At 47.4% G+C, this 13,485-nt stretch overlaps 1 protein-coding gene across 1 annotated transcript; it reads left to right on the top strand.

Annotated features, from left to right (window-relative positions):
• Nucleotides 1-36: 36 nt before the first annotated feature.
• On the top strand, nt 37-13,022 carry LOC121286736 (kelch-like ECH-associated protein 1A). Its single transcript, XM_041203755.1, has 5 exons — nt 37-612; nt 1,638-2,314; nt 3,714-3,919; nt 5,453-5,629; nt 11,836-13,022. Exons 1-5 carry the CDS (start codon nt 46-48, stop codon nt 12,000-12,002), a joined length of 1,794 nt encoding a protein of 597 aa, XP_041059689.1. The 5' UTR covers nt 37-45; the 3' UTR covers nt 12,003-13,022.
• Nucleotides 13,023-13,485: the final 463 nt, after the last annotated feature.

Here is a 13,485-nt window from a genome sequence, read left to right as displayed (position 1 = left end):
CCTACACACCCCCCCCTCCCACCCCACCACCTCCCTGATATAATAATGTTTTACTCCAAGAGGAAAGATACCAATCTGCCAGTTAACTGTGCAGCAGTCGTTGTTCCATCGCTGAAAGGTCATGGATATTTGGATTATACTGTTGGGAGCCATCCATCCCGAGCTTTGAGTATCATGCAGGAGTTGAGGCGAGACAGGCAGCTTTGTGATGTGAATGTGCGAGTGGCCCATGGCGGGAAGGAACAGACATTTGCTGCTCATCGGATTGTCCTGTCTGCCTGCAGCCCTGTCTTCAAGGCCATGTTCACCAGCAATCTGCGGGAGCGCCAGGCACCTGAAGTCAAGATCCATGGCATCCACCCCAAGGTGATGGAGCGGCTGATTGACTTTGCCTACACCTCCCGGGTCTCAGTGGGTGAGCAGTGTGTACTGCAGCTCCTCCTAGCCAGTACCATGTACCAGGTGGAGGGTGTGGTCAATGCCTGCTGTGACTTCCTGATCAAGAATCTGGACTCTGCCAATGCCATTGGCATCTGCCAGTTTGCCGAACAGATTGGCTGCACCGAGCTTCGGCAGAGAGGGAAGGAATACATCAACATTCACTTCACTGAGGTAAACTGGGAAATCCGCTTTGCATCGTACTTCCTGTAGCCCAATAGGAATCGTGTCAGCGCGGCATGGATGGGGCATGAGCCTCACCCCCTCAGGTAGCTGGCGGTGTGGGTTTGAACCCCACTCCAGACACTTCACTTCACACTTCCCTGTGTTAAACTGCATTGGCCACGTGTCTGCCCATTTCACCAATCTATGTCCTCCTGAAGCCTGGCCTCCTCACTCTTTACTATATTTCAAAGCTTTGTGTCATCTTCAAACTTTGAAATTATGCCCTGAAAACCTAAGTCCAAGTTATTAATGGGAATCAAAAAGAGCTGTGGCCCCAACACAGACCCCCGGGGTTACCACTGTACACCCCACTCTGGTCTAAAAAACAACTGCCGACACCACTCTCTGCTTTCTGTCCCTTAGCCAGTTTTGTATCCCTGCAGTCACCAAAGCTTTAATCACTGCCTTCAATTTTGCCAACGAGTTTATTATGTGTTTATTATACAACACCTTCTGTAAATCCATATACAGTACACCAAAGCAATCTCTCCCTTCGTCTCTGGTCTCTTTCACTGACTCTTTATCCCTCTCTCTCCCTCCCTTCTTTCGCTCACTCTCCATTCCTATCTCTCCCTCCCTTCTCTTTTTCTCACTCTTTTTCTCTTTCTTTCTTTCTCTTTCTCTCTCTCTCTTTCTCTCTCTCTTTCTCTCCTTTCTCTCTCTTTTTGTCTCGCGCTCTCTCTTTTTCTCTCTCTCTCTCTCTCTCTCTCTCTCTCTCCCCCCCCCCCCCCAACCCCTGCCACCCTCTCCACCTCTTGCTTCCTCTGATTTTCTCCCTCTCTCTATCTCTGGTTTGTGCACTCTATTTGCAGTGTCTCCTTCTGACTTTGATCCTGGTCTCTCCTCTCTCTCTCTCTCCCCTGTCTGCCTCTACCCTGCTCTCCCCTTCCCAACTTTCCCCACCCCCAGAACCACCCCATCACCCCGAGTTGCTGTTCCAGACTTGATTCTGAGCTGTAGTTTGTCTCTACTAGGTGATGAAGGAGGAGGAATTCTTTAATCTGACGCACTGCCAACTTCTGGACCTTATCAGTCAGGATGGGCTGAATGTGCTCTGCGAATCGGAGGTTTATAAGGCCTGTGTAGAGTGGGTGCGCTGGGATCTGGAGGGTCGAACCCAGTACTTCCATGCACTCCTTAATGCCCTCCACATCTACGCTCTGCCCCTTCGGTTCCTCAAGCACCAGCTGCAGGAATGCCCGATTCTTGACAAGGCCAACCCGTGTCGGGATTTCCTCTCCAAGATCTTCCAGGAAATGTACCTCCGCAAACCGCTGCCTCCCATCAAACAGCGCGGAAACCAGCTGATCTACATAGCCGGGGGGTACCTGCATCGCTCCCTCCCAAACATGGAAGCCTTCAGCCCCAGGACAGGACAGTGGCTGCGGCTGGCGGACATGCCAGTGCCTCGCAGTGGGACGGGCTCCTGTGTGGTGTTGGGGCTCCTTTATACAGTAGGTGGCAGGAATAACTCGCAGGATGAGAATGTGGACTCGGGCACCCTGGAGTGTTACAACCCAATGACCAACCAGTGGATTCAACGGGCACCAATGAACGTGCCCAGGAACCGGGTGGGAGTCGGGGTGATTGACGGAGCCATTTACGCTGTCGGGGGATCCTGCGGGTCCTCACACCACCACAGTGCCGAGAAGTAAGTGACCACAGGGGGCTGGGAGTGATGGGGTTTAAGTTTCCCAGAACTGGCTGGGCGGGAAAGGGTTACATGTGAAGGCAAGGGTAACGGAGCGAGTGGCACCTTGACCAACTGCATCATTTAGACTTACGTTAGGTGGCAGAAGAAATACTGTGGATGGGAGCAGAAAGTTGGAAAGGGGCATTGATAGACAAGATGAGTGTTCAAAACTCTGGCAGGCGGAGGTCAATGTTGGGAAGTTGAGAGGTCATCCATTTTGTACCAAAGGAAGGAAAAACAGAATAGTTTCTAAAGGATGAGAGTTAGGAAATGTGGAGGAGCAGAGTGATTTAGGGCTCCAAGTAGAAAAACCACTAAAAATAAGTGGACAGGTACAAAAAATAATTGAAAAGGCTAACAGAATGTTGGCTTATATCTGAAGGCGTCTGCAAATCTATTTTACTATTGCTGTACCGAGCTCTAGTCAGAGTCCATCTGGAGGAACTGGGTGCAGTTCTGGGCATCGCTCCTCAGGAAGGTGACATTGGCCTTGGAGGGGGAGCAGCGCAGATTCACCAGAATGAAACCAGGACTAAAAGGGTTAAGGATGAGGACAGGTTGTATAAACTAGACTTGTATTCCCTTGAGTTTAGAAGATTAAGGGGTGATCTAATTGAGCAAGTTTAAGATGATTAAAGGATTTGATAGGATCAATAGAAACTATTTGTTGTGGTGAGGGGAGTACAGATCAAAACCTTAAAATTCGAGTCATGGTAATGTCAGGAAGCACCTCCTTACAAGTGTAATGCAAATCTGAAACTCTCTCCTCTGAAGAGCATTTGAGGCTTGGGATCAATTGGAAATTTCAAGATTGAGATCGATAGATTTTGTTGGATTAAGGGATTAGGGATTATAGATCCAAGGTGGGTAGATGAAGTTAAGATCAGTTGTTACCTAATGGAATATTGGAATAGACTCGGGTGGGGGGGGGGGGGGGGCGGTGCTGAATGGCCTCCTCCTGTTTCTATGTTCCTAAACCAGATAGTCCCTGGTACCATTCAGGATTTGAGGGAGCTGATCTCAGCTGGGGTAGAGTCAGAGCAGAGAGGTTGAGCCGTTCTCGCTACCTTGACTGGAACATATATTTGTATGGATCTCAGGTGAAGACAGCGTGATGCCTCCGCAGTTGACTAGCTCTCTCTGGCAAGACAACATCTGGAGAATGAAGACACTGCCAAGTGTTGCTCAGGTCTCTGCTTCCCCTCCAGGAGCCAAACTCCATTGATGAGCAGGACTTTCAAGAGGGGAAGAGCATTGGACAGAGTGGGGAACTGAGGCTGTGGAGGGCATTGGGAAAGGTTAGAGATGAGAAGATGCTTCCTGGTATGTTTATGTTCCATCGCCATTTTGTTTGCAGATATGATCCAGAAATGAACCAGTGGACATTCATAGCACCAATGAAGGCTCGTCGTATTGGCGCGGGGGTGACAGTGTGGAATGGACTCTTGTATGTGATTGGTGGTTTTGATGGAAGGAACCGTTTGAACAGTGTGGAGTGTTACCGCCCTGAGAAGGATGAGTGGAACTCCATCACTCCAATGGGTTCCCCTCGTAGTGGAGCAGGTGAGGTTTCCCATTGAATAATGGAAGTAAAGGGCAACTTATATTGTGATATCTTTCCTTCAACCCCTCTAGTTAACCCCACCCACCTTTCATGAAGGAGCCGACTTTTTTGATGGGTACAAAAGTCAATCAAAAAGGTTCTTGGAATATTGGCCTTTATCAGAAGGGGATTGGAATGCAAGCGGGGGAGTTATGCTGTCGAACCCATCTGGAGGAACTGTGTTCAATTCTCAAAAAGGAGATATTGACCTTGGAGGGGATGCAACGCAGATTCACCCGAATGATACTGGGGCTAAAAGGGTTAAATTATGTGGTGAGGTTACAAATATTAAACTTGTATTCCCTAGAGATTAGAAGATTAAGGGGTGATCTGATTGAGGGGGTTTAAATGATACTTGCTGCTCCACAGCCATTTAACATTCCAACAAGCGTCAATTGACTGGAGATGGGACTGCCTTAGAGAGCTGCTGGCCAATCGCAGCGCTCCAGTCCCACCAGCGCCAGAAGCTGCAGTGGACAGGACTGGGATTGCAGGCAGTCCCCAGAGTCCAAATCCCAGAGTCCAAATCCCAGGGGTCCAGCACCAGGTCAGTGTGGGGCTGGCCAGGGTGAGGCCTAAGGGGATGGGCAGGGTGGGGTTGGGGTGTTCATGGAGAGGGAGGAAGGGGGGTATCACCCACAGGGTCCAAACCACTTGGCAGGTATGTTGAAATGTTGAAAGGAGGCTGTTAATGGAAATACCACACCTCCCACCCCCTCAGGCTGGGTGGGAAATGGCCTGTAACTGTCATTAATTGGCCACTTAGAGGCCTTAACTGGGGTAAGGACAGATGCTGGGCTGGCCTAGACCTTACCTATCTCACCGTAAAATTTTCAGAGCAGTCGGGGTGTGCAGGAGCCCACGGGAAGGCGATCCAAAGATTTTATGGCCGCCCCTTGCCTACTAACTCGCTGGCTGGGGACCATAAAAATTCTGCCCAAAGATTGTGGAAATCTGGAGCTCTGTCCCCCAAGAAGGCTGCTGAGGCTGAGGGTCAGATGAAAATTTCCTGGCTGTGATCGATAGATCTTTGTTGGGGAAGGAGATTCAGGGAAGTGGAGCAAAGGTGTTTCAATAGAGTTTAAGATAGAGATTAGCCATAATATGATTGCATTGGGAACAGGCTCAAGGGGCTGAATGGCCTCCTCCTGTTCCTATGATTCTAGCTACATTGAACTTTACATTGATAGCTCTTTAATTTAGACACCTTAAACACTAGAAACAGTCTGTTTCTATTTACTCTGTCCTGTGTCTTCATAATTTTAAACCTGTGTTAAATCAACAACAGGTTGCATTTATAAAGCACCTTTAATGTAATAAAACATCCCAAGGTGCTTCACTGGAGTGTTATCAAACAAGATTTGAGGTGTGTGTTATATATAAGGCGAAGGTTTTGGTTATGTTGGTGTAGGGGTTTGCTTATGGACCGTCTCTCTCTCTCTCTCTCTCTCTCTCTTTCACTGATGGTCTGGCCTGTGTTGACTTCTCTTCAGGTGTTGTTGCATTGAACAATTATATCTACGTTGCTGGGGGTTACGATGGAAGGGAACAGTTCTCATCAGTTGAGCGATACAGCATAGAGGCCAATAAATGGGAGAATGTTGCCAGTATGAAGCAGAGTCGGAGTGCAATGGGAGTAACTGCCTATCGGGGCAAAATCTATGCACTGGGTAAGAGTGATGTTCATGAGCACTGGAAGATATTCCTGGATCTCCCTATTCCTTTATTAGGAAAGACACTGCTAAAAATATCCCAGGAAGATCACACATGCAATCCTCAGTATGTGCTGAGTTACACTTCCTCCCTACTCCAGTATCGTGTGCACCCCTACCCTGATACCACCCATACCATGATATCATCCACATCCAGCTATCACCCACAGCCCGATATCACCCCCACCACGATGTCACCCCCACCCCGATATCACCCACAACCATATAATCGTGTGTTTCAGGTGGACAACTTTTCATCAGAACTGAGGCCATATTAGGTCAGCTGGCCAATAGTTTGGTCAGAAAACTAGGAAGGAGGAGAGGCCGAGGGGTTTAGGGAGGGAATTCCAGAGCTGAATACTGAGGCTGCTGAAGGCACAGCCACCAATGGTGGGGTGAAGGGAATCAGAGGTGTGCAAGACGCCAGAATTGGAGGAGAGTGGAGATTTTGGAATATTGTAACAATATAAGTTTAGAGAACATATTGCTTGTTGTAGGTGAAATCAGCAGAGACCAAGGGTGGAAGCTGAGGGGCAGTTTAATGAGAGGTTACAAGAAAAATAGTTCTGTAGACAAGGGTCAATTATACAATTCCCCATGAGAGAGATCACAGGGAGATAAAGCCAGAAATGAAGCAACAGCGCTTGAGAAATTAGTGCAATAAGTGCAACCATTAAACGGAACTGATAAATTTTCAAAAAAACATGAACAATAGTTGGATTATTAAGTGCGCTAATTGGTAACATAGATATAAGGAGAGACTTGAGATACTGAGACTGTTTTCAATGGTTAGAGAAAGATGAAGAGAGATTAATGGAGGATCTTAAAATCCTTAAAACTTTAAAATTTCTACTAAGTGACAAGGGGACATCAGTTTAAAATGGAAGCTGAAAGAGCAGGGGTCATAGGACCAATGTCTTTACACAGATGTTGAAGCATAGAACACTTTGCATCATAGAGGTGTTGAGGCAGGTACCATTATATATAGTGAGTAATAAAACATGAGGCAGAAGAAGATATAGAAGTATAAGGAGGGCATGGCAGCAGGATTAGTTTGGGATTGATACAGGACTATGGGGAGAGCATGGGCAGCAGGATTAGTTTGGGATTGATACAGGTCTATGGGGAGAGAGTGGGACAGTGGGATTAGTTTGGGGTTGATAGAGGGCTATGGAGAGAGAGAGGGGCAGTGGCATTAGTTTGGGATTGATACAGGTCTATGGTGAGAGAGTGAGGTATTGGGGCTAGTTTAGGATTGATACAGGCTATGGGGAGAGAGAGGGACAGTGGACTTAGTTTGGGATTGTTACAGGCCCATGGGGAAAAAGCAGTGTGGTAGGATTAGTTTGGGATTGATACGGGCTATGGGGAGAGAGCGAGCTAGTTGGATTGGTTTGGGATTGTTACAGGGCTATGGGGAGAAAGCAGGGTAATGGGATTGGTTTGGGAGTGTGTTATGATCGATGCAGTCGGTAGAGTTATTTTAAAAATCTCAGAGCCAAACTTTAAACAACTGTCATAACCTATAATTTTAAGTGTTTTGTTTGAGATGTGACTCTAAATTCAGGAATCAGACCACCAGTTCTTGAGGTTTTACATTAAACTAAATGAAACATTTTATTAATTTACACAGGTTAACATATACACATGGCTACAAATTCCCAAACTAATCTCCATTAAGGCAACAGCAACCCATAGACTTAACCAAATGCCAGGCAAAGCATTTTCACCTTACAAATTCAAAATGAGATTCTTTTCACTTTGGTTCCTGTGGAGCCAGTTGGGGGCTTAGAGCTGCCTCTGCTCTGCACACCCAAAATGGTTGTCTTGTTATACTTACCGCTGCCCATTGAATATTAATTCTCATTGTATGAACAACCTCTGAAGTAAACCCCTCTAACAATAAAACCCAAGTCAGAGTACCAATTTTATTAGTAATATAAACATATTGCTTGGTATCTGCTAGATAGGTGTCTGTTTTCCGCACCCCCCCACCATTTCATTCAAAAAATGCAAATGAATTCTACCTCTCTTAAATATCAAAACTAGTACACATCAAAGCGCCCAGTCTAGCTGGTTTCAATCTAGTTTTTTTCTTTTATTCATTCATGTGATATGGGCTTCGCTGGCTGGGCCAGCATTTATTGCCCATCATTAGTTGTGCTTGAGAAGGTGGTGGTGGTGAGCTGCCTTCTTGAACCGCTGCAGCCCATGTGTTGTAGGTACATCCACAGTGCTGTTAAAGAGGGAGTTCCAGGATTTTAACCCAGCGACAATGAAGGAACAGCGATATATTTCCAAATTAGGATGGAGAGTGACTTGGAGGGGAACTTCCAGGTGATGGTGTTCCCATCTATCTGCTGCCCTTGCCCTTCTAGATGGTAGTGGTTGTGGGTTTGGAAGGTGTTGTCTAAGGAGCCTTGGTGAATTCCCACAGTGCATCTTGTAGACGGCACACACTGCTGCCATTGTGTGTCGGTGGTGGAGGGAGTGAGTGTTTGTGGATGTGGCGCTAATCAAGCGGACAGGTTTGTCCTGGACGATGTCCAGCTTCTTGAGTGTTGTGGGAGCTGCACTCGTCCAGGCAAGTGGGGAGTATTCAATCACACTCCTGACATGTGCCTTGTAGATGTTGGACAGGCTTTGCCAGGAGGCAAGTTACTTGTCGCACGATTCCTAGCCTGTGACCTGCTCTTGTAGTCACAGTATTTGTAGGGCTCGTACAATTCAATTTCTGGTCATTGGTAACCCCCAGCATGTTGATAGTGGGGGATTCAGTGATGGTAATGCCAGTGAACATCACGGGGCAGTGGTTGGATTCTCTCTTATTGGAGATGTTCATTGCCTGACACTTGTGTGGCACGTATGTTACTTGCCACTTGTCAGCCCAAGCCTGAATATTGTCCAGATCTTGCTGCATTTGGACATGGGCTGCCTCAGTGTCTGAGGAGTCGTGAATGGTGCTGAACATTGTGCAATCGTCAGTGAACATCCCCACTTCTGACCTTATGGAAGGAAGGTCATTGATGAAGCAGTTGAAGATGGTTGGGCCTAAGGTACCATCCTGAGGAACTCATGCAGTGATGTCCTGGAGCTGAGATGACTGACCTCCAACAACCACAACCATCTTTCCTTGTGCTAGGTATGACTCCAACCAACAGAGAGTTCCCCCGATTCCCTTTGACTCCAGTTTTGCTAGGGCTTCTTGATGCCACACCCAGTCAAATGCTGCCTTGATGTCACTCTCACCTCACCTTGGAAGTTCAGCTCTTTTGTCCATGTTTGAACCAAGGCTATAATGAGGAGAGGAGCTGAGTGATCCTGACGGAACCCAAGCTAGGCATCAGTGAGCAGGTTATTGCTAAGCAAGTGCCGCTTGATAGCACTGTTGATGACCCCTTCCATTACATGACTGATGTTCGAGAGTAGACCAATGGTGTGGTAATTGGCCGGGTTGGATTTGTCCTGCTTTTTGTGTACAGGACATACCTGGGCAATTTTCCATATAGCGGGTAGACACCAGTGTTGTAGCTGTACTGGAACAGCTTGGCTAGGGGTGTGGCAAATTCTGGAGCACCACTTTTCAGTAGTATTGCCGGAATATTGTCAGGGCCCATAGCCTTTGCAGTGTCCAGTGCCTTCAGCCATTTCTTGATATCACATGGAGTGAATCGAATTGGCTGAAGACTGGCATCTGTGACACTTGGGACCTCTGGAGGAGGCCGAGATGGATCATCCACTCGGTACTCCTGGCTGAAGATTGTAGCAAATGCTTCAGCCTTATCTTTTGCACTGCTGTGCTGGGCTCCTCCATCATTGAGGATGGGGATATTTGTGGAGCCTCCTCCTCCAGTGAGTTGTTTAATTGTCCACCACCATTCATGCTTGGATGTGGCAGGACTGCAGAGCTTAGATTTGATCCATTGGTTGTGGGATTGCTTAGCTCTGTCTATCACTTGCTGCTTATGCTGTTTGGCACGCAAGCAGTCCTGTGCTATCGCTTCACCAGGTGACACCTCATTTTTAGCTATGCCTGGTGCTGTTCCTGGCATGTCCTCCTGCACACTTCATTGAACCAGGGTTGATCCCCTGGCTTGGTGGTAATGGTTGAGTGGGGGATATGCTGGGCCATGAGGTTACAGATTGTGTTTTGAGTACAATTCAGCTGCTGCCTCATGGTTGCACAGTCTTGAGTTGCTAGGTCTGTTCGAAATGGCCCATGGTTGCACAGTGGTAGTGCCACACAACATGATGGAGGGTATCCTCAATGTCAAGGCAGGACTTCATCTCCACAATGACTGTGCGGTGGTCACTCCTACCGATACTGTCATGGACAGATGCAGGTTGGTGAGGATGAGGTCAAGTATGTTTTTCTCCACCTGCTGCAGACCCAGTCTGGAAGCTATGTCATTTAAGACTTGGCCAGCTCGGTCAGTAGCGGTGCTACTGAGCCACTCTTGGTGATGGACATTGAAGTCCCCCATCCAGAGTATATTCTGCGCCTTTGCCACCCTCAGTGCTTCCTCCAAGTGGTGTCCAACATGGAGGAGCACTGATTCATCAGCTGAGGGAGGTAATCATCAGGAGGTTTCCCAGCCCATGTTTGACCTGATGCTTTGAGACTTCATATGGCCTGGAGTCGATGTTGAGGACTCCCAGGGCAACTCCCTCCTGACTGTATACCATTGTGCTGCCACCTCTGCTAGGCCTGTCCTGCCATTGGGACATGAAAAACCCAGGGATGGTGATGGGGGAGTACGGGACATTGTCTGTAAGGTATGATTCCGTGAGGATGACTATGTCAGGCTGTTGCTTGACTAGTTTGTGAGACAGCTCTCTCAGCCCCCAGATGTTGGACGGCTGCGATTACCTTTGTCGTTTCCAGTGCCTAGGTTGATGTCTGGTTTCATTCCTTTTTTTGTGTCTTTGTAGTGGCTTGTTACAACTGAGTGAGTGGCTTGCTAGGTCATTTCAGAGGGCATTAAGAGTCAACCACAGAGGGTCTGGAATCAGACCAAGTAAGAACAACAGATTTCTTTCCCTAAAGGGCATTAGTGAACCAGATGGGTTTTTATAACAATCAACAATGGTTTCATAGTCACCATCAGACTTTTAATTCCAGATTTTTATTGATTTCAAATTCCACCATCTGCCGTGGGGGGATTCAAACCCGGGTCCACAGAGCATTACTTTGCGTCTCTGGATTGCTAGTCCAGAGGCAATACCACTATGCCATCGCCTCTCCATAAAGACACATTAAGACACAATCACAGACTTGACCTCTATTTCTTCCAAAATATTATGTACAATTAATAGCTTCATGACCGATTGATACAGGGCTATGGGGAGAGAGTGGGGCAATGGGATTAGTTTGGGGATTGATACATGGCTATGGAGAGAGAGTGGGGCAGTGGGATTAGTTTGGGGATTGATACAGGGCTATGCGGAGAGGACAGGACTGTGGGATTAGTTTGGAATTGATACAGGGCTATGGGGAGAGAGTGGGACAGTGGGATTAGTTTGGGATTGATACAGGGCTATGGGGAGAGAGTGGGACAGTGGGATTAGTTTGGGATTGATACAGGCCTAGGAGGAGAGAGTGGGGCAGTGGGATTAGCTTGGGATTGATACAGGGCTATGGGGAGAGAGTGGGGCAGTGGGATTAGTTTGGGGATTGATACACGGCTATGGGGAGAGAGTTGGGCAGTGGGATTAGTTTGGGGATTGATACATGGCTATGGAGAGAGAGTGGGGCAGTGGGATTAGTTTGGGGATTGATACAGGGCTATGCGGAGAGGACAGGACTGTGGGATTAGTTTGGGATTGATACAGGGCTATGGGGAGAGAGTGGGACAGTGGGATTAGTTTGGGATTGATACAGGGCTATGGGGAGAGAGTGGGGCAGTGGGATTAGTTTGGGATTGATACAGGACTATGGGGAGACAGTAGGACAGTGGGATTAGTTTGGATTACTTAATCAAAGAGCTGCACAGACACAATAGGCTGAATGGCCTTTTGTCTGCTGGTAATAAAACCCGCCACAGACTGTGTGCCTCAGGACCAAATTCATTGGTGTTCTTGCCATGCGAGCCTTTGGGTTTGCATCAACCTGAGCTTCTAAACGTTAACAATTGAAATAATTTCTTCTTTCTTCATTTGTTTAGGAGGCTTTAATCAGAAAGGTTTTCTTGACAGTGTGGAATGTTACGACCCAGAGAAAGATGAATGGACGGAGGTGACTGTCATGCCCTCTGGACGCAGTGGGATGGGAGTTGCAGTCAATATGGAGCCATGTCCACGGAACCTGTGCCCTGCTGACCGAGATAGCTGACTACTCCACTCGCTTGCAGTTAATGTCGGAGGGATTGGCGGAGCCGCTTTCTCTCCTCACTGCTTCTACCCATCAGAAATAAATCTGGGAAATCAGACTGTCCAGCACCCATTACATTTAATGCTGGTTGCTACAGCATGGAATGTGCCGTAAGTTCTGCGGAGAATGGAGAGAGAAGTGAAAAAGGGATATTATAGCTGGCACTCTGCAGCGTAATTATAAATGGGACATTTAACAAAGGCTCCATGTCAAATGAAGCATGGAGGTTTGGAGCTGTAAAACCAGGAATGGAATTGACTCCAAGTGAAAAAGCGGATTGGTTCATCTTTACTTTTAAAAAGGAGCTGAATGGCAATCTGTCCAGAATTGGAGAGAGGAGGTTATTGGGGAATGTGTAGACTGAAGCAGTCTCTCATTCTGGGAACGAAGATAGTTCCTGTGCTGTTGACTCAGAAGATTCCCAGACTGTGTAAGGAGTGGGACAAGAGCAGCAGGAACAGAAATAAATCCTGGAATTTTCTCCCTAACAGTACAGCGGGAGCATCATCACACACACACTGCAATGGTTCAAGAAGGCAGCTTTCCACTGAGTGGAGGGGAGACAAGGTGATGGACGATAAATGCTGGCCTGGCCACTGATGTTCACATCACAAAAACTATTTTTTTAAAAAATGCAGTCATTCCAAGAGCAAAAGTAACAAAACCTGCACCTGCACCTTCACCTCCCCTGTGGGTATTAACTGTCACTCAGGACAGTTCCTTGGGTACTGGTCAGCCCCCAGTAACTTGTCAGGTGGTTATTCTTCAGGTGTGAGCCTTGGGAGAAAGGCTATTCAACTGGGGGTGACAGTGCAGTGAGTTCAGTTCCGCCCTGAACTATGCTCCTAACTACACAAGAAACGAGACAGAGAGCCTCCATTACCTGACACCACACTGCCTCATAACAAAAACAAAGGGAGATGGCTTGAGGGGTCGGGGAAGAGGGTGAGGGTGGGTAACGGGGAAGTTACTGGTCAGCAGACACTCTGACCAGATTGCTGAGCACTTCCTGCTGATGAACCTGGTATGTAATTATTGTGGATATTGTACATAGTTACAGACATAAATTATGATTTTTTTGAAAATTCTTCAACGTAACCTAATGAAAATAAACCACGTCAAAAAAAGTCTCGATTCCTTGCAGTTATCCATGATCAACCTTTACAAAAACACTGACTCTCACTGGGTGTACGGGTTCCACACACACTGACTCTCACCTGGGTGTACGGTTTCCACACACACTGACTCTCACTGGGGCATGGGTTCCACACACACTGACTCTCACTGGGGTACGGGTTCCACACACACTGACTCTCACTGGGGTACGGGTCCCACACACACTGACTCACCGGAGTATGGGTTCCACACACACTAACTCTCACTGGAGTACTAGATACAGCAGTAATGAAAAATTAAGAAATTTTGAATGCACAATAGTGGCACT

This window comes from Carcharodon carcharias, chromosome 14, assembly GCF_017639515.1.
Source record: "Carcharodon carcharias isolate sCarCar2 chromosome 14, sCarCar2.pri, whole genome shotgun sequence".
Classification (NCBI taxonomy): domain Eukaryota; kingdom Metazoa; phylum Chordata; class Chondrichthyes; order Lamniformes; family Lamnidae; genus Carcharodon; species Carcharodon carcharias.
The sequence above is the reverse complement of the archived record's forward strand: the minus strand, read 5'-3'. Positions and strand labels throughout refer to the sequence as shown.

Bases quoted from the DNA above. Each gene is read 5' to 3' on its own strand.
- LOC121286736 (XM_041203755.1), top strand. From the start codon at position 46: ATGTTTTACTCCAAGAGGAAAGATACCAATCTGCCAGTTAACTGTGCA. The intron at 2,315-3,713 runs GTAAGTGACCAC...TTTTGTTTGCAG, and splicing joins CACCACCACAGTGCCGAGAA to ATATGATCCAGAAATGAACC. The intron at 3,920-5,452 runs GTGAGGTTTCCC...ACTTCTCTTCAG, and splicing joins TTCCCCTCGTAGTGGAGCAG to GTGTTGTTGCATTGAACAAT.